The sequence below is a fragment of the Sinohyriopsis cumingii genome, chromosome 2 (assembly GCF_028554795.1).
Source record: "Sinohyriopsis cumingii isolate HCF-2022 chromosome 2, ASM2855479v2, whole genome shotgun sequence".
Lineage (NCBI taxonomy): Eukaryota > Metazoa > Mollusca > Bivalvia > Unionida > Unionidae > Sinohyriopsis > Sinohyriopsis cumingii.
Genome location: NC_142962.1, coordinates 124,929,162 through 124,951,698, shown reverse-complemented (window position 1 = coordinate 124,951,698; position 22,537 = coordinate 124,929,162). Strand labels below are relative to the sequence as shown.

General features: G+C 36.7%; 1 protein-coding gene across 1 annotated transcript; it reads left to right on the top strand.

Annotated features, from left to right (window-relative positions):
* Positions 1-533: 533 nt before the first annotated feature.
* On the top strand, positions 534-21,966 carry LOC149805757 (uncharacterized). Its single transcript, XM_089934755.1, has 4 exons — positions 534-700; positions 5,776-5,892; positions 19,968-20,122; positions 21,800-21,966. Exons 1-4 carry the CDS (start codon positions 594-596, stop codon positions 21,964-21,966), a joined length of 546 nt encoding a protein of 181 aa, XP_089790881.1. The 5' UTR covers positions 534-593.
* Positions 21,967-22,537: the final 571 nt, after the last annotated feature.

The following is a 22,537-nucleotide window of genomic DNA, read 5'->3' as shown; positions in this document are numbered from 1 at the left end:
ACGTTTCATACATTATGGTACTTCTTCGGTGGAAGACAAAGATATCTAGTTTAGATTATACGATTTTATATATCGACATATATATCGGAAGATTAAAAAATGATAGATATGTATATAGGGAGACACATATGCATGAATAAATACATATATAGATGAGACGAAATAAGGTTAAGGAATCTGGTATCTCTCATTGATCCACATCAATGGATAACACGCTTAAAGAAAATGCTAAAGAAATGCCTTCATTAATTTTTTCACCCAAACTAATGTGACCTGAAATCTGCTGTTTGAGTTGAGGTGTCAAACTGTTTTCAAAAATTTATATTCTAGTGTCTGAATTTGGAAATGCTTGGCATATAAAATAATTTTGGACAATTTAAATAATTGTATTGTAATTCAGTATTTCAACAAATATTTTTCAGATGGCTCTAATTTTCCGACTGGCCTGGAGGAGCGAATGTGTCACAAACATCACTAACTGTAATTCCGAGTTTGTAGATAAACAGAAAAACGTAAGCTCTCAAGGACGGCTCTCGGACTTAGAGTGGCAATTTCTTAACAATAGTTTCGTCTTTTCGCGGTCAACTGCTTCGATGATCTTTACTTCTGTAAATGAGCTTTTGAAAGATCAGTGGGAGATGGCTGAGGGCAGTTTTACACACGTTATAACCGATACATCAGAAGATCCAATAAGATTTGTGTGAGTAGAGAAAATATTGTGTCATGCTGTAATGTATGCTGATAAGATTTATTCATCTATTTCGAATTATATGTAATATACAAGAAAAAGTATCAGTAGGTAAATTGCAAAACTTTAAATTTGAACCCAATCGAGACCCTTGTAGATTTAAACGTTCTGTAGTAGTAGTAGTAGTAGTAGTAGTGTTAACTTAAAATCTCCACTTCTACCTAAGTTGTGCCTAAAATATGTCTAATACATTGCCCAGGAATTTTCCCATCGGTGTGAATTGGAAGTATATTTCACAGCAAAAATGTGGCTGCAAATCCCAAAGAGCATGGTCAAGTATTATTTTGGTTAATATTCAATTTTACTTTCCAAAGATCACTCTCTAGATTATGGTTAGGGATGGCCACAAGAAAAAGTCGGCCTAGCCGCTTTTGACAGTCTTTCTAATTAACATGATGTAACGTTTGTTAACTCTTCTAAATAAAATTTGGCCAATTTACTTTGAATTAATGTTAAGTCCTAACTTTTGACATGTTTGTAGTAAATATATAAGGGTGTGAATTGGAGCGAATCTTTCATATACCCAAGCCGATTGATTGACTGACTTGTTAACCTACCGGGAAAAGCTCGAGAACTTTATATATTTTAAAGAGGTCACAAACATATATTATTGTTCAAACACGTATCTGAACAATATTGATAAATTAATCAACTTAAGAATTATCTTGAAACAGCTACGATGGAAATTTGACCAATCGTATGAGAAAACAATGAAAAAAAAAACGTTTATGATACTGAGCAAGAAATAATGCAGTCTATAACGTTAATTGGACCAGTACGTACATATAGTGAAATGAATGAATGCCTTAATGATGATAACATTAAAGCAGCAAGTGAATATAGCACCAATAGCAAAGCTCGCCAGGAATAAATTAATTAGAGATATGCTTTAGTATTATATAACTATGGCATACACTCTCACTGGCCGTTAATTCGAAAACGTTTATGGCGACGGAGTAGCCGGCCTATGTAATAAACTTACCAATGAAATTATATTTCATCAAAGAATGGAATCAATGGTATATTTTTACAGGTGGCCCAAACATTTGAAATTATTGGATATGAACGTAAATTAGTGAGCTACTAGTTGATGTACAACATTCCGTTAGAAAATTAATGGTACCTGGAAGTGATTTAAGAAAGAAGTTATATCTACGTTGGAACCATACTTATTTGTCCCAGGGATGAACCTGTTCATTTAGCAGTGCTTGACGTGAGATTACAAAATGGCTTCTTAGATGGGGAAAAAAGTATCGTAAATTAAAGTTCAATGGATTTTAGGACGCAAACAATGTAAAGGTGCATGCTGTTGGAGATATGAACTTTGTGGCAGCATATGTCATTACGAATACTGTAAATCACACTCGGGTTAACTCCTGTTGCTCTGTGTTCTCCACAATCCTCCCATGCTGCATCGGAGTGAAGTCTTGTAACTAGCTTTGCCGACCATGCCAATATCGTCGCAAGTATTATCGTGAACGGCGACGAAGAATCGATAACGCAGATATGCACGACGCTGAGAAAAATGTATGATAACGTTGATAAAAAAGAATCAGATGCAATAATATTGAGGATTCAAGCGATTGCATGTTCCTGATCATGGTAAAGTAAAAATGCTTAAAATATATATTGACGGAAGTTGCAATTAAACAAAGATTTTCCCTTATATATCAGTTAGCCTACTGTAATTCAACTAAAGAAACTCGCCTGAGAGCATGGTAAGCGAATACGCAGAGGTATGCGAAAAGCCGGCATACTTGAGTCATTAGGACTCACATATGAACCAAAGCTAGATGAGGACCCCCTCCCCTTTTTTTTTATAATCCGCATCCGGTTACCGAGAAACGGCAACGATAATAATACAACAACTAAAACATTGCGCGCGAGCGTAAGATGAAAATATCAAGAGGCGCAATAAAATCTGTCATACTTACGCTATTAGATTTTATAATCGAACAGCGTCAGATTGTGAGACAGCTTCACGAAACTGCAGCACGATTAAATATCAAAATGTCTAGAAGAGCCATGTAGTCCATGATGAACAATATCGCCGACGCAATGCACCCACTATCGCCGTTGAGGCAGTCAAGTAATTTCGTCAACGATCCCAAGTACGTAGGTTTCAATTACTAAAATGTCATAGTAATTTTGAACATTATCATGCAATTATTATGAACGCATAGAGCCAAACAAGACGTTAGAAAACATTTACCGTAGTTAAAGCAGAGATTACTCTTGGTGTACATTTACTATCACTAAATCATAAGTCTTATGGGTAGGTTTTGAGTCGCAACCACGTGGATTCGTGGTGGTCTACTTATCATCTTAAACCATAAAAACAGCAAAACTATCAATGATGAAACCGAAAATTGCTTGGAAAAGATTCTCGAGACGTTGGATAAATTCACATATACAGGCTCATGACGGACTCTTAATAGATGCATGAAAGACTTCCCCCAATATACCATTTCGAGTGATAAATACAAAAACGATAATACATGACGTTTGGCACGGGCTCTTGCGAATAACAAGATAAAGCAGTTACGGCAATACCAGCAGTATATGATTTAACTCAAAATTTCAAGGGCAGAGTACTTGGGTCATTCTCATCAAGTGTCGCTGTTAATGTGTACGCTTTGAAAATTGGTTTTTATGCGCTTGCATCAATCTCATTCGTAATTTGCTACCCTGTAGTAAGCTGTGATGGAACATCTAAGCCAACAATGTTATACCTTGACCAGGGCTCACTTGAGGTGTTTCTTAAACCACCAATTTGATCCCAAAACAACTCTACGTGCCCTCAGAAATGATCATGATCCGTGCTGACATTCGCGAGTTTATCGCTGCCACGTATTGCCGGGTCTCTGATGGCCCCTTTGAGACTGAAAGGTCACAATTTCGCGATCATTGTTACATCACTTATGTGTACCAATGAGCCGCACACAATGCATGCAATTTACAGCTGCTAATTAACCAGAGAAAAACAAAACTATGATGGCCACTAATAATGCAAGCATTAGCACCAGCGTCAAATACTCCTAAAAGTATCAACCCAAACACGGTGTAAAAATACATGAATGAAGGAGCTGACAACTGCAGTACATTGAATTTCTGCAGTTACTCAATTCCAGCCTGGACAAATTCGTGAGTAACCTTGCAGCCGGAAGTAAAAACGATATGTTCCAAATTACTAGTTGATAAAGTACCGCTAACCCTGGCAGGTTAAAATTGATAACCAGAAAAGGAGTCTATCTTAACGAGTAAATGAACGACTTGGATGTCTTTGCTGAAACTTAGCCCCACTGATTGAAACATTTCTTTTATCGTTCTTTGCGCACGTATTTCCACCGACGATTATGAGCACGGGAGGACTGCTTGGGCCTAAATCAGATGCAAATTTCCTGGTGACTATCATGATCTGTTTTGGAGAACGTTTCCTGCGCATTACATTTCTTCAACTGGAATAGCCTGTGATGAGTTGCCGTCCAAACCAAATAAGGAATTTGAACTGCTAACTTTTATTGACGAACATCTATTTGTGGAACGTGATTCCGTGGTGGAATTGCAATGGCGAGCCACCGCTATGTTTTGTACGAACAACCAGAGCGTAGATGGATATGATCCAGAGTCCCCAAACAGTGATTTCACGTATCTTAACTCACAACTTGTATGAACAGACGACGATGCAGCCGTGCCTGTTGGTGGGTCTGAATGTTAGATTGATCTCGCGCTTGTGGACATTCCAAAAACTACAGTGACAGTGACCACGGATACATAATTGAAGTTGTTCTGGAATATTCAGTAAATCTTCCACACAACCATAACAATTATCAACTGCCCAAGAGGTAGGTGGTGCTTCGAGAGTGGTTGTTCCGAATCATCGACCTTAAAACAGTTATGTACTTACAGTTTTATCTAAAAATTGGGAATGTGTGTAATTAAAGTCCATCCGGTGCTTGGATGTTTGTTGGCTTCTTATATCCAAATGAATACAAATCTGCAAATTGCGTTTGAGATAAACTTCTTTAAACTGATGAACAATTTCTGTGTGCGGAAAAACTATGGAGAATCTTCGAAAACGAATCCTTGTCGACCTTGTCAGTGATAGTGAACAAGTCAAACGTCGAAGGCTCATCAGTTACCCGGCATTTCAGTCATACAAGCTATCTAACGGCGGATTCATAGCTGTTTACAGTATTAAAAAATCGAAAGCTAGACTTCTCGAAAATGCTCACGTACATGTTGTATTACAATACGATTAAACAATGTTATTACGATCGTGTCAAGATGCTCTACGCGACACCAAATTACTGCTTATGCATGCAGATTTGATCCAGTGACTATTTGCTGTTTAGTAACACCTACTAAAAGGTTATTGGTAAGTTCAATGGGGAATGTGCATCGATATATTAATCGACGTGTATGTAGGATTGCGTCCTAATATGTACTCAGATGTGGTCAGACGGCAGAGCGGTAACAACAAAAAAAAAAAAAAGCAAAAGGTGTTCTCCTGCTTGTTGTTGCAAAAGATTAATAAAAATGACATGAATGTGAAATGTTTGTGTGGTAGACACGAATTTACACACACAGCAAATTTGATCCGGTCAAATAAACATTGTATAGGCGCGTACCGTTGCACCAATGTGAGTTTGTTTCTGCTTGAGACCAAGTGATGCATATTTTACGACGTAATTACAATTCACAGGTGCGGAAAGCACATGATTGTTAACTGAGTTACGATTGATAGACATAGATGCATGGATACGTTAACGTTTAAAATAAGCATTGGTGGCAGTTTCGTATCCGCAAAAGGATTTGCAATTCCTCTCGCACAAAATGTTCTGCTAGAAGGTATCGTGTTATCTGTCTTGGAAAGTTAATCAGATCCGAGAGTTTCCGTTTCATTCAAATGTTTTTTTTTATATAGTCCCTAACAATTTTGTATGTCCTTACAAATAAAGAAAACTTCTGCATATATCAAAATTCTTTACATGTTTGAGTTTAAATGTGTGATTCCATCATTGCAGGCTTCGCAATAAAACTGATGACACTGGACTGGGTACTTTTTACATGCACCTTGCTGTACGAAATGACACCAATAGACCCAACATTAGTCCTAACGTGAATGTCTTCCCATTGGAAAGGTGGGTACATCCACGTCTTTTTCTAAAACACAGAAATAGTTGATTCACTAAAATCCATCAGCTTACCCGACATTTTTATTCACGTTTAAAAGTTTAACAATGCCACATCGAGGTAATTCAAAGATATCCGCACGAGTTTACCTGAAGCTGTCTTTAAATTAGGAATCTGGAAGCGTTCGTTAGCCATAATTTATGTGGTCACATCGAAGTTCTCAAATACTTTTATTTTAGACAAAATCTCATACTCTGCATGTCATTTGTCCAACAATACATGTTTTATTTTCCATTTTACAGTTGAATGTATTATGGAAATGTGCGATTTAATCAATGGAATAATGTTTTCTGGTCACACTCCGTTGATGTTATTCAGTCGATAAACTATTTTTAATAAAATGATGATACAATGGTGCAATCGTTTCCTACGTATATCTGGCTTCAATGACAATGTTTTAATGACAGAAGGAATGGAAAACTATACTGATTTATGCTGATATATTTAACTATGAGATAAACGTATCTTTAAATCAATATAAGGTCAACTCATATTCATGTATTGAATTTGAAAACATGTATCGTCGTATTCAATATAAGACCAACTCGTATTCATGTATTGAATTTGAAAACATGTATTGTCATATTCAATATAAGACCAACTCGTATTCATGTATTGAATTTGAAAACATGTATCATCATATTCAATATAAGACCAACTCGTATTCATGTATTGAAGTTAAAAACATGCATCGTCATATTCAATATAAGACCAACTCGTATTCATGTATTGAATTTGAAAACATGTATCATCATATTCAATATAAGACCAACTCATATCCATGTATTGAATTTGAAAACATGTATCGTCATATTCAATATAAGACCAACTCGTATTCATGTATTGAATTTGAAAACATGTATCGTCATATTCAATATAAGACCAATTCATATTCATGTATTGAAACTGGAAAAGGAATCGTCATAATCAATAGAAGACCAGCTGATATTTATATACTGAATGTAAAATGAATGTATCGTCATAATCAATAGAAGACCAGCTAATACAATTAGTGTATCGTCATAATCAACCTAATGCTGATTAATATTCATGTATCGATGAATTTGAAATAAATTCTGTATTAAAGAACATATACTATATCATACACCCTGCGTTTATAACTGTTTATATCTATGAAAGGAAATGCGCTTTAAAAACTGAATATGTATCGAAATAAGTTTCAGAGACACTACTACAATAGGTAAAATGAGGTATGGCAACACTTTTGTGATCTCCATAGTGACCCTATGAGATTATACTTAAGGTAACATCACTAAGTAATGAGCAGGGACAGGTCACTTCGTGTGTTCATCTACTTGTGTTAGATGAAATAGCGCTTTTTTATTGCTGATTTTGACTACCGCATATGGCTAGAGTGATAATAGAACAAACCATGGATAAAAAACTGGAAGAATGTATCAGCCGCTATAAAACAAAGCAGATAAGCGATGCACAGTATCAGCTAATGGAGACTACGATTGGTGGCTCTGAAATACCTTCATTGATTCTTTGATGCACTTTCTCCGATGTGGACGATGTTTTGGAAAGAAAAATAACTCCTCGTGGGTTGCCCTTTTATCAACGTTACTTTATTGTTGGGGTGGTTTGTTTTGAACCGGTGATTAGCTAATGCAACTAACATGTTTTCGATGGTAAAAGAATGGGTATTAATATTTGTATCAAGGATCTCGACAGATTCTGCTATTTACCTGATGTTTATGTTATCACCGGCAGCAAGATTGTTATTGGAAAATAAACGTCTCTTTCTCCGTCACGTGGGTAAGATAGCCGAATATCATATACCGCACACATTATCCGGTTTAAAGATGGCTCCGGGAGCTGATCATGGTTTACTAATTGAAGCACTTTTTCGCAAGTGTAATATTGACCAGTTAGACTTTAATCCTTGGCATGATAAAAAGTTCACTGTGGGGATTATGGTTAGCACAAGGATCATCCGATCGCGATAGGAATTATCCCATTATTTGTTCAGGATAAAATGATTTGCTTACCGACTTGGGTTCCTTCGACGAAGCCTGTTTTGTTAAAAATACTGTCGTCAAATCTAACCACCGAGTTTACGATATTTGTACGGCCCGACACTTCACCTATGTTTTTGTACGATGTGATAGAGTTTCGCAAGAAGAAACATTCGGACGAGCGCGTCGTGACCGTGTTGCCGATTAAATTATTTGCTGCCGTGTTTCATAACGTGGATGGGATTCCTTAAAAGGATGTGTTAGAGAGGTCGGAAGAGAATATCTGCAATATGGTACACTGTGTTAGACAAAAAGCAGGAGAGTATTATAACAGACAATGACAATGTGGAAAACGTCCGGCATAAGGAAAGAAAAATGTTGTTACCACACCATGTCAGTAACACGGGCTATTCCAGGATTAGGGTTTCTAGCAAGCAAATAAAACACGCTCATATTGATCAGCACAGCTTCGTGTTTGAAGCTCACTGTGGAATCATCCCACGTGATTACATGATTGGCTACATCTTGTCCTTCAGAGCGAGAATTTGAAATTAGGAGAAGCGTATAAACATAAAAAAGCAAATCCTGTGATCGCGGCCAATGTAGAGGCAGGTGAACGAACAGAGCATCCTCAATGTATAAAGCGGCTACGTATCTCGAAATTAAATTAGCGTTAATCAAATATATTTGCGATGAAGTGGCGATAAGATCCTTGTCCAATTCAAACACGTTCGTTTCACGTTTCGTTACAAAATGTAGTCAAAATACTTTCTCTCAGACATTTTTGGATATCTCGCAATAGACATTAGGCTTAAGTCAGTTATCAATTGTCGATGATCATTAGCTCTTAAATTAAATACTGCATGGTAATATCAAGCAGCAGGGAGGTTCAACAGACAATTTTCGGAGCAAGTCTTTTTTTGAAAATAAAGTTTCATTAAAAGAAAGAAAATACAAAGTCAAAAACGTCAAGGAGAAGCATCTAACCGACCTTGAAAACACTCGTATAAGAATTTTTAACAAAAACAATGTAGTATGTGTGCGTGTTTTGGATTTTTTAATTAGCTTTAACAATTTTTCAGTCATATCGCTACGATGTCTGCAGTGTGGCAGTTTGTAGTGATGCCTAGCAATGGGGCATCATGTCGCAGACATGTAGCATGATGTCCCACCTAGTCACATTATCCTGACACCCGGGCGACCATTCCTAACACTAACTTCTTAATGCTGAGTGGCTAACGAGGCAGCTGTTAGTATCATTTTGCAAGTATTTGTTATGACTCAGCCGGGGATCGAACCCACGACTTCCCTCGACACCGTGTTTGAAGTGTGGTGTTTGGATTAAAGGAGAAACGCAGTGTGCAATACAGTGGTAAAAAATACAGACACCTGAAACGATATTATGATTTTAAAAAACGCCGGCAATGACAAGATAATAAAAAACGCCGAAGACTATCTCGCCAGATTTTCAAAAAAATATTCACACAAATAATATTATTATCAAAAATGAAGCAAAATGAATTTGTAAAACATCTCCTCATCAAGAGTTATGAAGCATCTCGTGATGGTGTCGACTAAAAAATAGTCTTTTTTGTCACTAATATTGATTATCTCAGATTTACTATTGGTATAGAAACGTCATTCTACCGTACCTTAGGCTTAGTGATTGGAGCGTCCGCCTCGGATGAGGGAAGTCGTGGGTTCGATCCCCGGCTGAGTCATAACAAATACTTGAAAAATGGTACTAACAGTTGTCTCGTTAGCCGCTCAGCATTAACAGGTTAGTATTAGGACTGGTCGCCCTCGTGTCAGGATAATGTGACATTCCATCAGACTAAAGATTCATTAATCTGATTCAACAATCTATATTCCAAAACTTCGTTTCTCTCTCACGTGCAATTGAAAAAATTAGATCAGAATTACCTCAATAATACGAAACAAAAGATTGTTAATACGCGTGTAAGACAATTGAAAAAATTATGTCAGATCATGAAAATGAAAGTGCTGTCACTAGTTACCATAGTGATTTTGAAAGTGAAAGTTGCAACAGTGCGCGTATCAGATTTGTCTGGGGTTAATTATTGTGAACATGAAAACAATGACAAAATCACTAGTGATTGTGAAAGTGAAAGTGTTAATACCAATCAGTTCGGATTATAATATTCATTCGGATTATAATATTTATGCTGATAATAATATTTATTCTGATAATAATATTTATTCTGATAATAATGTTTTTTATGATAATATTATTTATTCAGATTTATTGTTATTCAGATTTAGATTTATTTTTATTCACATTATAATATTTATTATGTAGTTTTCTGTTTTCCTTAGGATTTTCACAATTTTGAGTAGCATTTACCGTATCAAATTGTAAAATCTGACTTAGTTTCTCAATTTTGAGAACTTTACCCCATCAATTTATAAAAACTGACTGGTTTTCACAATTTTTAGTACATTTACCCCAACAAATTATAAATCTTTCTGCCTTGACTTTGTCAAGGATAAGCTTCATTGACTGATGATCAGTAAAATATAAATTCTGGTATTATACATTTATTTATTCTTTGACAAAGTCAAGAGTGAAATTTTTATTATGTAACTATTTTTATTTTCGATCAGGTTTTTATTATTTTGAGTACTTTTCCCACATGAATTTGATGAAATTGTTTGAATATCTGAAAAATCGTGGATAATATACCCATAAATTTGACGAAATGGTTTGATTATCTGATCTAATTCGAGCAATATACCCATCAATTTGATGGATGAAATCGTTTGAAAGTCTGATTTAATTTTGGTAATATACCCGTCAAATCTGTTAAATTAGCCATTAGTCTGAAATAGTATTAATAACGATGAAATGATTTTAAAATCAATGATGAAGTCATCGAATGTAAAATTGTAAATGAATTTGCTAATAACTTGATTTAATTTGGGTAATATACCCATCAGTTGATGAAATTGTTTTATAATCTGAAAAATTATTGGCAATATACCCATCAATTCGATTAAGTTCGATTTTTATTCTGAATCAGATTCAATGATTTTATCATTGATATTTATTTTTATTCTGCATTGACCATGTCAAGGATAATATTTAACATTGAGTTTGTCAAGGAAATGAGACGTAATATTTTAGCTGATCAAATTCAATGCAAGAATATGCATCATAATTCAGAATCTGGTCTCGATCACACATAACAGTAATACGTTCAGTAATACGTTCTCGCTGCAGCTCATCTAACTGTTCCTGGGTTAACAAAAATTCTTCATCGGCGTATTGATCAATAATTATATTCACACTAAATTGTTCTGTCTTGACTTTGTCAAGGGTGGATAAAGTTAATATTGTTCTGACGGCTCTTTCAAGTATCTCTTTGTTGTATATAAAAACTCTCGCGTATTGGTACATTTTATAATACCCCTTGATTAAATCAAGAAATTCTTGTTTGTGAGTTCGTAGACTCAGAAACAGATTTTACAAAAATCCTTTACGAATATGAAGATCTATGATCTTACATAAAGATTTAATTCCAAACTTCAGTCAAGCAGGTATCCATTCTGGTCAATAAGTTTGAAATTTATCCTTGATAATAGTTGATTATGACATCGCAGTTTAACCGGATTAATGGGTTCTTGTATCATCAAACATCCAGGAGTTCCTTTAGGTCTAAATATATATAAAATATATCCCTGCTAAGCCTGACTGGATTTTCAAGATCTGCTTGATAGCTGCCATCAAGCTCATCACATATAAGATTGAGTGCTATTGTTGATGTGATATTAACAGCACCTTTCGAAATATGACGACATCCACCGTATAGACCATTACTGTGTTTGAGAATAGTTGCTAGTGAGGCTACTGTTCTCCAAGACTCATCAGTTTTTGGAAGATTTTCATTGATGAGATTGTTGACTGATTTTTGTAACTCATCAGCGTTAAATCCTGGTAATTTAAATGCTGGTAATTATGTTTCGGTTATTTTATAATGATCAAGAAAAAACTTATTACACTGAGGCCAATGAATTCATCACAAAAGCAAATCACTGTTTCAGTTATATCTTCATTGATATATTTAAGGTCTGATATAACATAATTTAGATGTTGTATCGTTTCAGTAATCTGTTGTTTTACGTCGTTATTCTAGTATTGTATGATACTGGAATTTTTTTTGCAGGTTATCAAATACACGTGCGTACTGAGGATTAATTATGTCGAAAGATGATTTGATAAATTTTTCATCGATGAATTGTTCGTCATTATCGTCATATTTATATATTTCTTGCTGCAAATTGTGAAGTATTTCACCATCAGAAGCTTCAAATCTAGAACAACTAGATACTCTTGGAATTTTCGATATTCCGGAAGTTTTATAAATATTTTTGTCCGTGGAGATTTCATCGCATTGTGGTTCTAGCGTTCCTTGATAAATATGCGCTATCCTAATACTGTTAAGATTGACGATTGATATATATCTACAGCATAATCTAGAGAGTTAATTTATATCGCCGCTGATAATGCTGGCTCATGAACAGTGATAGCTATTTTAGATTATTTTAGATTTAATTTTGCGCTGAAAATCATCAATGATTTGTTCAATTTTATAATTACCTGTGAGAATTCTAATAACTTGCCAATCGGGGATTCAATCTCGTTTATTTTTATGTGCAAATATCAGTGATTATTTGCTTGCAACCCACCGAATGAATTTGGCCAACTGTGATATACTCGTAATTATGCTAGGGCTATTTCCTTTGATGAAAGTGCACTTGAAAAGTTCACGTTGAACTCAGGTTTGGTTGAGTTCCTGATATCATCAGGGTTTTGAGGGAGTTGTATTAGTGACGACATGTTGCAGTAATTCTTGCGATGACAACATTATTGTTAAATCCAGATTCTAAATCCCAATTTTCATAAGTCGGACGTAGATTCTGATATAGTCATTGCCTTGTTGTAAATCTTAGTCAGTATCTGATATTATTCCATCGCTAGGGCTGATGATATCAATGAAGATAATTTGGAGTATGCAAGCGTCGCTGTATACAACTGTATTGTATATTATCGCAATTTTGTATGTATACATGTAGAAACATTTTTGCGATGATATTAAGAACACCAGCAATTGTTGTTGCAGCTGAAACACAAATTGTTACAACTGCTGTTGATAGCAATATGCCGGTTCCAGCGATAACAGCGTACGCCGACTACACAATTATTTCAAAGACAATTACACGTCTGCGATATTTTTTTTATAACTTACTGTATACTCTTCAACGATATTTTTCAGTTTGTTTGTCGTTCACACACTTCATTGTATCTGTAATGTTGAATGTCGATGGGGGAGTTCAGTATATTTTAAGTAGGTGGTTGTTGTTGTTGTTGTTGTAGGGTTTAACGCCATTTTTCAGCACGCCAGTATTAATGGTGGAGGAAAAAACCGGGAAATCCCCGGAAAGAACCACCGACCCTCGAGAAGCTACTGGCAAGCTTTCTCACATATCCACATTGGCCGAATCTGAGACTCGAACCCACGCAGACAGAGGTGAGATGGCAGTGATCCGTAACGGTGAGCGCTTTAGACCACTCGGCCACTCGGGGCCCTTAGTAGGTGGTAGTTCAGCGACTAATTAAAGACACCAATAATACAACACGGAGTTGCCTTTTTCTTCAGGTACCACCACGAACGTTCCCTCGTCGTTCTGATCCCACATAACTAACACACATCCAGTAAACTCGTTAATTGGATAACGCCGATATATTGTGGTGGATAATGTAAATTTCGTAGTACCGAGTACTGAGAACCTGTATATACCGGTAACCTCAGCGCGATGTTTTATGGACTTATCAAGTGGTGTCCATAATGTTGATCTAGATGCTACCGTTTATACTAGACTTTCGGTAATTTCTTTATGTCAGAGAGCTTAATGTCGATAACTGATGGACCCCAAAAATTCATTAATGGTTCTATTTATGTTTCTACGAAAATTTAAAAACGTTTGTACATGATTAGAATATTCAGATCTAAATGTGGTCATTCCATCATTAATTGTTATTAACGAGTTCATCGTCGGAATGTTGCTATCATCGACATATTTCTTCGTTGCAGCGTCATCACTTGATTCTGGTTCTCCAAGACCAGTAATTTTATTATTAGTCATATTGAGAGAACCAGTCTTGTATCACCTGATGTTAATAAACGATCATTGATCTCCGTTATGATCGTGTTTTTGTTGCTGTCTGCATATATTTTTGTTTACCACATCATCATCATCTGATTTTGGTTCTCTCACATTAATAATTGTATATTTTACTCATATTTATATCACCATAGATAATACCCCCAATGTTTCTGACACGACCAGCGATTTCTCACATGATTGATAGAACTTATTCCTCCTAGTTTTAATTTCACCGTTTTTAGTAAACAACGCTAGGTTATCTTCGGTCGCATCTGGAACCCGCAGAATAATATCTATCAACGGGATATTGCTGGTCTTTAATCGCCCTTGTTTATCTTGAAAAGCAACGCCTCCATTTTAGTTCGCATTTGCAAGACTCACAAGATTAGCGAGTTAATCCTTGACCTCATCAAGGGTTGCATATTTAGATAAGACGCCTTGCTGAGTTTTACTCTGAGTAAGACTCAGATAAGCTATTTCATAAATATCTACCATTATACTTCAAGATCTGTTTAAAACGACCGTGGATGGCATTACCATCTACTTGTATACTCGTGCACGACTTCATGAGATGGCGTTGTTGATGATGACACAGCGTCGAGTACAGCAATTACTTCACGGTCGCATACTGTCGGATCGGTTGTTGTCTGTGTTGGTAATGTTGAATACCAGACGGGACTGTTTTGAAGATGAGACGGCATCTTCTAAATATACGGCATCCATACAAGCGTGTCTCGCTTTTGCCAAACATGCAATGCCATCCAAATGTGTCACCGAATGTATACCCCTGGGAGACTCCTTCAATGTTTGGCTTCAGAGTGCGGTTCCGTTCGAGTTTGCAGTCTGTAAATTTCAGTTGCGTGGACGTACTACCAACACAGAAAAAATGATTAGTTCGCGTTTAGGAGCTAAAAAATTAACAGAACATGGACCGTTTAGTACATAAGCACGGCCTCGCCAGATTCACAGTCCAGGAATTCACGTTGTCCACGCCGTCGTTTACATATAATATGTACAACATTTATTGCTTCGAGACCGAACCAAAAAATCACAGGATGAGTTGTTTCCCTTTGTTCTCGGTGGATAATACCATGTAATAATTTTTTATAGAACAATAATGGTATAAAAGATGACTGGGATAGTATTTATAGATCATGATTGGATGAAACTACTTGTTTACATGTTGTCAAGGTTATGCAACGATATCAATTTTAGCGCGCTGTTGCCAAAGGAAATCGAAGACACCATCATCCGTATCGTGGCCGAATTATATCACGAGGTTGTTGAAGACACTGTAGCCACCGACAAAATAAGACAACGTCGATTGAAAGCCGCATTCACTTCAATGTACCATGACGAACACGATTGCAGGAAAAATCAAATGGAAATAAAATCGTTATAAACCGTCGCGTGTTGCGAAATATAGTGTCTAAACAGGATCTTTCACGAGGATGTAACCACCATAATGGAAATCATGACGTTATCCTAAAAGAAGATGAAACCTGATAATACTCCTGAAGATGATGAGCCGGATGATATTGTGACTACAGCCCTTGATTTAAAGCACGATAACGTGTATGGGCCATAGTAGCCGAACAGCAAACTCAACGTAGGATATTAACAGACATCGCCGACACCAAGTCTCTGCAATTCGGTTATCTCGTGGATGCTATGGGCGACACGAAGAATTACCAAGTTGTGTTGATCAAAGAGATCATCAAAAGTCATGATCTTAACACTCAAGCGGGTTAAACCATATTTGTTTATAAAAGAGAAATAAAAGCAAACAGAAAACCCAAAGGCAAATTAAAGAATTCTTTATGTGATGAGTTACAAAAGAGGTGGAGGACGTTCTTGAAAAATCTTAACAAACGAAGAGTACATCAAGATGCTGAACCAAAAGATTCGAGAATTAAAAGGTGATATTATTAAAGTACAAAATTTGATAAAGATTTTAAGAAATTGGAGAAATATATTCCACAGCTGAAGGTCAAGTAGCCACGAACGAGAAAAGAATAAAGCACAGCCGAAAAGAGCATCATCCGATTCCTCTCTGGCGGTAGATCTTACGCAGCTAAAAGAACTCGTTTAAACGGGAAGGGCGACAGATACTATATATCCTAATAGGAATTAGTCCAACGATTACAACACCTTGCGGAGAGTAAGCACGTTGCAGCTGGAGGGGACATCGGAAACAATATTGTTGAAATATGAGACCATTTAGAAGCGAATATTAGAGCGTGCTTCATCAGGATTTGGCGAACTGAATATATAATGACAACAAGATCTTATGTACACCTCATGGAGGGTTTGCCGGGTTGCGATCAGAGCTACCACGCTGATGTGGATGACGGGACAACGCTTCATCAACTTGCAAGAATGATCAGAAAACTGTTAGAAGCATCATCGGCGCTAATTTGGCAATGCATCGCGGTGATTGTCAAGTACACAAAAATAGATGCTGCAATGTCAACACCGGCGTTTGCGACTGAGTCAAAACTGATTAAGAATAGATTTTGTAATGTGCAGGAAAAGATTCAATCACTACAACCGAAAATTGATGATTTTGCCAGAGAAGAATCTGTTTGATTGTTAACATATATCATCAACATGGATCATAACGTGTTCAGGCAATATCCGTTAGGCGGTAAATAGTACATCGTTACCAGCACGGATTAAGAGCAGTCAAAGCTGCGTCAAAGTTGGAAGCAGCGATATGAAATGTTTCGTATATCCTGCTTGAACCTAAACCCCAACCGAGTAAATAATTTCAAGCAGTTCCTGAACACGCTCAATTTCACCGGAATCGATTTTCATCGCAGTTGGACAAGATACCTATGTTTGAGCAGCTCAGTCATATTTCCATTAAAGTGTTTGGCAGGGATGAACATTCCCGTATATCCCTTACTGATCTCAAAATGCACACCGTCAGATAACGGTTCTGAGGTAAACCTGTTATACATTGGGCACGATAACGATCAAGGACATTACTGCTGGATCAAACATATTTCTTTGTTACTGCATCATCAAAGCGGAAAAGAGCAATAAAATGTTACTGTCGACGCTGCTTACACGAATATAAGGATGCTGAGTGGTTTAAGGATGATAAATTGGACTGCAAGCAAAATATTCTTCAGAAGATGACTGAACGGAAACAAAACGAGAATTTGTTTCGCTTAAACAATTATAAAGATCGCTCGTTTTCAAGCGGTGATTTACGCTGATTTCGAGTCATTCTTGTACCGATAGGAGGGGTTGGAAATTATATTGACAAATTATCCCGAAAAAACACCACGTTCAGTATTATTTTGCTTGCAGTGTCATCCACGTTAACCCGGTGTATTCTAAACCGCTAGTATTGCATCACGGTCATGATTTCGTTACCATATTTGTCAACGTTCAGCGCTAAGCGAAGTGAGCACACTTGACACTGTTAATCATCCTATGCTCAGCGCTAAGCGAAGTGAGTACACTTGACACTGTTAATCATCCTATGGTGCTGGCTGACGAAGACAAATTGGATTTTGCCAACTCGGTATGCGGATTACCATTATAAGACCAAAGACAGATACTTGTGAGGGATCTTAGTCGTTCTAGGGGAATGTACGGAGGATCCGCACATAATTACTGCCATTTATATTTCATACGGCCTGATTTGTGTTCATGTGGTGTTACACAATCTACAAGGCCATGACTTGTATCTCATCATCAAATGCTTCGGAAAGTATCATCAAAAGATCACTTGCATTTCAAACAACATGGAAAAATATATGCCATTTTCGTTGGGCCCATTGAGGTTCATCGACAGTTTGCAATGAATGAATGAGAGCTGATACGATTTAGTTAAGAACACTAAAACATATAGTCATAATCGAAAACGGTTTCATGGTGGTCTCACTGTTGTATCACGCAAGGGAATTTATCCTAATGAGTAAATGACTGACTGGAATAGGTTCGCAGAAACGTTCCTGCCTGATAAGGAGTCTTTTAGCAGTACGTTGGCTGGTGAGATAATCACGCACGAATAGTGATCATGCGCGTGCTCATCAAGTTTGGAATGACTTCGGATCAAAACAAAATTTTGGCAAGTAGCATGACTTGTACTTGACCATGGATGTCTTACTACTCGCTGATGCATCTGAAAACGTCAGGGACACATGCGAGTGTTATGGTAAACTCGGCCTTTTATAGTATTACTCTTCATCTGGACTGTCATGCGACGCCACATTAAAAGTCAGCAAGGCCACGCTGAAGTTATTGACCTACGTAAACATGTTTAATTTTATCGAAAATGGAATATGCGGGAGTATCTCATTGATCAATCATAAGCATTCCCGCGCGAACAATACATACATGCCTGATTTTAATCCCAATGAGGAGTCAAAGTACATCACTTACCCATATGGTGTGGCGATGTCGCAGAAATTGCCCGTAGGAGAATTTGTATGAATTTAACCAACAGTTGCTCGATTCCACTGAAGATACGGGTTTCATTCTCGAGGTAGATTTGAAGTATCCAACAAAACTTCACGCGGATCATAAGGATTACCCGCTAGCGACTAAAAACATTTCGGATTTCCACAAAAGTAGACATTAATATGATCCAATAAATAGGAAGGTTACTGGAAAGTTTGAGGGCCAGACGTCGTCTGTACCATCGCGGAATTTGTCCGTCAAACTATCGGAAGAGAGCATAAAAAGTGCAAATGGGATAAAAAGAAAATAAAGTCAAGAAAAAGTCACCCATGAAGACTACTTAACGGCGTTACAATGTGGGTTACATAAAATCTCTATGAACACTAACCAACACGTACATAATGTACATTTGCGCGCTCAACAAAATTTGGTTGAGTTTTTATGAAGATAAACGTTATATACTAGGTGACGAAATATCCACACTGATGGTCACATTGATGCTGTAGGCGAAAACCCCATCGACGCTGATTTGTAAGCTGAATTAGGAGTATACTAACGATGATGCTGTTGAAATTTTATCAACGTTATTAGCATTATCGTAATCTTTTACGATATAGCCGTTCTACTTTTGTGGTCGCATAAATTAACGTCCAACCGGTTTATGACTCGATGTCTTTCGCGTCGCAGATTTTAATGATTTTCTTTAACCCATGCCGACTAAATAACTCGCTAACGTTATCGAATTGGACGCTTCTCTTTAGTTGGTTGCAATGTAATGCGCTATCACAGGACGATACAACTTCACGTAATCCATAGCTTTTATACTATAATAATACATAAAAGCACCCATTATCACTATAACCGTAGGTGTTTATCCATTTAGTAACCATCACGTTTTTAACTAACACAAATAGTACAGGTAATGACCACACAAAGTGATCTCCCACTGCTCTTTTTCTGATGACGCTACCTTGAATATAATCTCATAGGGTCACCTCGGAGATGACAAAAGTGTTGCCATACCTCATCACTATGCTACTGTCACTTCAGCTTCAGCGTAATTGTGCTAATGTATGTGTAATTATCACTGAATTAGGAGTCGCTATGGATCTGTATATGGATAAAATGTGTTATCGTAATGTGGGTTGTCCTTGGACAAGGCACTTTAATAGCCTTGGCACTAAATAGCCTCCTTGTGTTGATGTGTCTTAAATCGGCAAACCAAACAAACTAAATCTTTGTATTAAACGTAAATCCTATTTTCTATAATAGCTTACCTTCTCTGAAAATATTGAATGAAATTCTTCTTTCTCAGATTGGTCAGTCTAATTGATGTTTCTACAAATATATGGTTATCAATCTGAACTTATATATATATACTTATTGTGGCTTTTGTTTCTTTTGAACTCCATAAAAGTCTGTGCATTCATTTTTTTCTACAGAGTACCATTCGGGCGTGAGACTATGTTAAACATTTTCACCTTTGACGGGGATGGTGATCATGTTCGATGCCGCTGGCTCGATGACACAAAAGTATTGTCAGGTTTTCTTCTGGACGAGGTTTGTAATAGCAATTTTGAGAGTACAGAGAATGACTGTATCCATTTTAGGGCAAAAACTAGCCATCTTTTAAACTCTTTGCTATTTTCAATAGTCAGTATTCATATTGTCTCAGCAATTACGATAAACTGACTTCAAAATGACTATCCTTTGTTGTCTTAATACTTTTTAGGTTTGTTATGCACTCTCCTTTATGATCCTTGTTAATTACGAAACTAAATTTGTCATATATTCTACTTTCAAAATAAATAGCTTTCTCTTTGCCTGCAAAGAAAACCACTCTCCTTTTTTACATGTTTCCTGGTGGCGTCTTTGTAATAATCGTCAAACCATGATTTGCTCACAAGTAAAGGATTCGCTCAAGTGCTTGGTATCGTATCCCCAGGAACATCCTGAAATATGCTAGAAAAAGATATACAATCCTTGTTTTAATTTCCATGGCTGGTCTAGCCCTTGAGGTTTGTGTGTATTACTTTTAAAGTATATTTGAAAGTGGTCAAACAGAGGATGTCGCCATCGTCTCAAGAGAAGTCAAGTAAATAAGATGGACTGCAGATGGTCAGATCTAATGACCAGTACGATCATCTGGCAGGATGTTAGTAGGTTCACGACTTACCATCAAAAAGTAAATATTGTATTTTGAAATAGAGCCTTCTATTTTCCTTCACTCGTTGATATCTTAGCAGCCTTAAAGTGCATGTGGCTTTTAAAGTCATCCAGTAGAACACAAGGTGCTGGTAACTATTCGACATATATATATATATATATATATATATATATATATATATATATATATATATATATATATATATATATATATATATATATATATATATATATATATAATGTAATCTATAACTTGGTGTCATTTGACTATGAGGAATGTTGTTAATTATGATGATGGACACTCCTCCAAACACCTGATCATTACTCTTGATGAATTGTTGTAAGTTATGCAGTTTTTTTAGATTAATATCTTTTTTCTCAAAAGGGTTGCATGAAGACCGTCTTCTGAGTCGTGTTCTTTAAGTAGAAGACATCTTTCATCAACAGTTATATTTAAATCATTGCAATTCTATAATATTATGGTGGCAGATATATTTATGAAAGTGACAGATGTATGGAACTCGTTGAGTTTGGGTAGATAGCGGAGGGGGTAACATGGCGAAGTATCGTGATGATTCTCCTGTTAACACAGTTCATCGACTTTCAGACTTATGGAAGGGATTGATATGATCATCAGTTCCTTTCGTAATTCTTGTAAATTATTTTCATTCACCCTATGTTCTATTTAGAGCATAGTTTTAAAATGGGTCAGCGGTTTGATGTCGTAATCTTTCACACGGATCCAAACGGTTTTTCGCTAGTAGAGCTCGCTTTCATATTTATCTTATTGCTAAATTTATAATTCACTAAATAACTGTCCCGACCTAACTTTTGGACCATACAATGAAAAAAGAGTGAAGAGAGAGCTATGTTACGCATTGGTTCCTATCAGTCTAGTAGTTGATGGAAAAGCGTGGCCAAATGCCTTAATTCCGAGCATTGTTCGTCCGATTTATTCCTTTTGTGTTTTAGACCAGTTCTCCCTTTATTGAATATTTGTTGTCTTTTCCCATCATGGAAAACATCTTCTCACTCGTGTACCCCACCCACGTTGGAGCCCAGTAAAGGGACAAAGATGTTTGTTGATTTGTCGCGTTTCTCATCGCAGGGATATACAGGGTGAAATACTCGAGTAGAGTATATTCCATGTTCGACTGCTCCTGGCCACTTCTCTCAGAGGCCATTGCTTTTAGAAAGTTTCAGGCCGAACAACAGCACATTGTAATGTTGACCTTAATGAGCCAGGAGAAATATGGAAACGTATGCAGTAACTAGCATAGTATCAGAAGCCAACTGATCAGAGGCTGAAGCAGTGTGCAAGATTGGAGTTTATGCAGTCCTTTTCTTTGCTCAACTATCCGTATCATCTTCTAGACCCAAGCGCAATTCAGCCCACGACAACAGGTTTGCCTCTACTACCCATCTTATAACAGTATGAAGTGTGTAGCTGTCATTGTAACACATAATGGAGTGAACTTTGCAGACGTCGTTATGACACATAGCAATTTTTAAGGTGATGTATTTGATTTTACATGGAATTAAATCAAAGGTAGATGTACGGATACGGTCCTTCTATCGCTCTAATGGGGGCGTGATTGATTCTTAGTGACGGTCCGTCTGATAACTTTATCAGGCGAACAGGACATGAAGAGATAAATTGGTTTCATGTATAGAAAAAAAATGCCAATAGTTGAATCGTTGCAGAAACTGCGCTTGTACTTGCTGAAGTATTTGTCAAAAGTTGAAACGTTGCAGGTATTTTTCATTAAGTGGCAAGAATGTGAAATTTTCCAACTCCGGAGGGATGTTCTTAATAGTGGCAGATACACTGAAGATAGTTTCCTCC

Bases quoted from the DNA above. Each gene is read 5' to 3' on its own strand.
- LOC149805757 (XM_089934755.1), top strand. From the start codon at position 594: ATGATCTTTACTTCTGTAAATGAGCTTTTGAAAGATCAGTGGGAGATG. The intron at 5,893-19,967 runs GTGGGTACATCC...TTTTTTCTACAG, and splicing joins AATGTCTTCCCATTGGAAAG to AGTACCATTCGGGCGTGAGA. The intron at 20,123-21,799 runs GTATCCATTTTA...TTCTCATCGCAG, and splicing joins TGAGAGTACAGAGAATGACT to GGATATACAGGGTGAAATAC.